The following is a 2,902-nucleotide window of genomic DNA, read 5'->3' as shown; positions in this document are numbered from 1 at the left end:
TATATAAATAAACACACACACACACACACACACACACATATATATATATATATATATATATTAGTATATATATATAAATATATATATATGTATGTGTGTGTATGCGTGTGCGTGTGGGTATATATATATACATATATATCTAAATATCTATACAAATACAAATACATATACATATATATATATTTATATATATATATATATAAGAGCGTGTGCATTGTCTGGCGTATATATATGAATGGGGCTGGTGTTTGTATTTATATGTGTGCAACTTATAGATCGATATCAAGCCATTTGACATGAGTATACCTGAATACATTCAATTTCTACCTATTGACTATTTTGTCTGACTACAATCGAGGGGTATACATCGGTTGGACTCGGACCAACCATAAAAAAATCACATCGATATGTCCCGAAACGTCCGTGGCCAGTGTGAGAAGAGTGCCGTTTAAAGCAGTTTCCTTGCAGATGACTACAAAATGCGCAGGCACACACACCCTGCCATGTGCTCTCACGCCTCATCAAGCATACAGACACACTTGAACGTTTGTTTCCAACCAAATACACATACAAGTACTTATGCACATGAGAACATAGTAACGCAACCTCACCTGCAGAGTTCTGTGCCCTGGGGTATGGTGACAATGGTGGTGGTGGTATTGTAATCGTAGCGAGGACCAATGACAGTAGGGACGACTACGGCTGCGATAAAAAAAAAGAGGCAGTCACAAACTCAGGCCCAGCGGATCGTTTGTGTAAACGTCTGACTAGTCTCCGCCTTGAAACCATATGCGAGGCATGAAAGTAGGCCTAAGCAGAATGTGTGTGTACGTCTACCCACAGTCTACCGTCCGTCAACTGAGTCTAGATGAGCAGACATGGTTAGAATCGTGGTTTGCATCGGATTCTTAACGTTAAAGGGACAGAGTCTCTAAGAGTCAGACAAGCCATCAACCGGTGATCAATGCAACTCGGAAGGATGCTGCAAGTACACAGTAGCGTGAAATGGCATACGCAGGCTGTTATCAATTGAGATAGTAATGCATAAATATGGTTTATCACGAGTGTCTGCTTCGGCCCACGCGTGGCCTGCTCCAACCCCCTCCACACTACACATACACGCTGTGCTGTGAGAACACACACTAAACTCGATTGCGTGCAGGACATCAGATCTGCTCTGCTTGGTCATGGTAGTTGTAGACGTGGTAACTAGAGCGCAGATACGTCATGCTTATGTCTCGAATGCGGAACACGTGATATCACCACACGCACTTACTAGTACTGGGTGTGTCGGTGGGAGGTTCTTCCTCCTTGAGTGTCTTGGTGGTGTGGATTCGCATGTACAGTTGGTGGCCTGTGCGCGCACTGTTGAGCTCTGCGTGCTTGCGGCACATTGCTGTAACGGGTATGAGAAGATGGATAAATATTTGCTGAACGAATTCGTATTCAACGACAAGATTTAGCCTTCAAATTGAACAATCCACAGTCGATGTGCACACGATATACATGATTTCTCTGCCCATACACGCATGGCTAGAGAGGGCAGGCTTCATCAGTACGCATCTCATCGGAGGATTCGAACGCGTTTGGACAGGTACAGCGGGTAGAAGTCCGGTGCGACAGAGATGAATCGGTTTAGTATGAACACCTACCACACGTGTAACGAACACGACAGTGTATTTTAATTCAGCTGTCATGTGCTGCTAAGTCATAATAGACAGACATAACAAGTCATAATAGACAGGCGTATTACGTCATAGTAGACAGACTTATTAAGTCATAAAAGACAGACTTATCAAGTCACAATAGACAGGCTTATTAAGTCGGGAAATCCAGCTAATGAAGCGGAAGCAAAGGCATCTCTATCCTTAGGTGACAACATCCATATGATACCAATCAATGGTGGGATGGGCATTGTGAAAGGAAGTAGGATGGCCAAAGACAGTCGGAAGACTGGACAGGGCTATTCGTGGGAGGATTTGGATTATTCAAAAGTACTAACACTAAGCGAGAACTAACACTAAGCGAAAGTGAGACGAACACTAACGGAGACTTCGAGTGGGTGGGGTTTCGCGCAACAGGATTATGGGCCGCACCCCACACTGAGGCTATGTGATAGTTTGATGAATATGAGGGATTCTGTCCCGAGGGAATCGAGAACAGAGCGAAAGCCGCTCATCAATTGAACACACATACTGCGGCAATCGCGTGCGCACACATCCCATGTATAAATACAGTGCAGGATGATGTGTGTGTGTGTGCAGGTTCAACCCTAAATGCAGTTCGTAACACGGATATATACAACTATGAAATGATTCACACTCGCACCCGAACCCTCTGCGGACATCACAAACACCCTTGTAAATAGGCGAAAGTATTTATATACAAATTCACATTCAATGATTTGCATGGCCCCCACACGCATGTACAGTACACACATACACACGTACTGTACACACGCACACTTTAGGACACTCCCACACACTTGCTGTGTTTCTCGCCTACCCACAGCGAACACATACCTCGCCACGCGTGCAGGCACACAAACAATCCCTCCGAACTTTCGGCGTTGTCGAAGCAGAAGATGCATTCGTCTTTGTATACTTTATCACTTCGTGAAGGGACTCTCACAGAGCCCAAATACCCATCCAACGCCGCCGAAAGCGTGGCACTGCGTTTAGCATCACGCGGACCATCCACAGGACTATCGCTGAAAATGAATGAAAGAGAGGCGGATATATCCGTTACTTAAAGCTGGTGGTGCATGCGTGTGTGTGTATATGAACACATAGCAGCGAAATACCACTGACAATGTGTGAGTGAGTAAATTGAACATGTGTACATACTGTCATATAATCATACCTATATGATAAAATTATGTAAGCATATATGTATATATGTA

At 44.0% G+C, this 2,902-nt stretch overlaps 1 protein-coding gene across 1 annotated transcript in view; it reads right to left on the bottom strand.

Moving 5' to 3' along the window:
• Positions 1–2,836, bottom strand: part of SARC_03589 (hypothetical protein) — a gene marked incomplete at both ends in the record, with an annotated part of 12,864 nt that extends 10,028 nt beyond the window's left edge. The window contains 4 exons of the mRNA XM_014302627.1: positions 612–702; positions 1,277–1,396; positions 2,523–2,710; positions 2,811–2,836. Coding sequence (XP_014158102.1) covers positions 612–702; positions 1,277–1,396; positions 2,523–2,710; positions 2,811–2,836 — 425 coding nt within the window. The remainder of the gene's footprint in view (positions 1–611; positions 703–1,276; positions 1,397–2,522; positions 2,711–2,810) is intronic.
• Between the last annotated feature and the right edge of the window lie 66 nt (positions 2,837–2,902).

This window comes from Sphaeroforma arctica (genome assembly GCF_001186125.1).
Source record: "Sphaeroforma arctica JP610 unplaced genomic scaffold supercont1.185, whole genome shotgun sequence".
NCBI classification, from domain to species: Eukaryota; class Ichthyosporea; order Ichthyophonida; genus Sphaeroforma; species Sphaeroforma arctica.
Note: the sequence above shows the minus strand (reverse complement) of the source record. Positions and strands in the feature narration are given on the sequence as shown.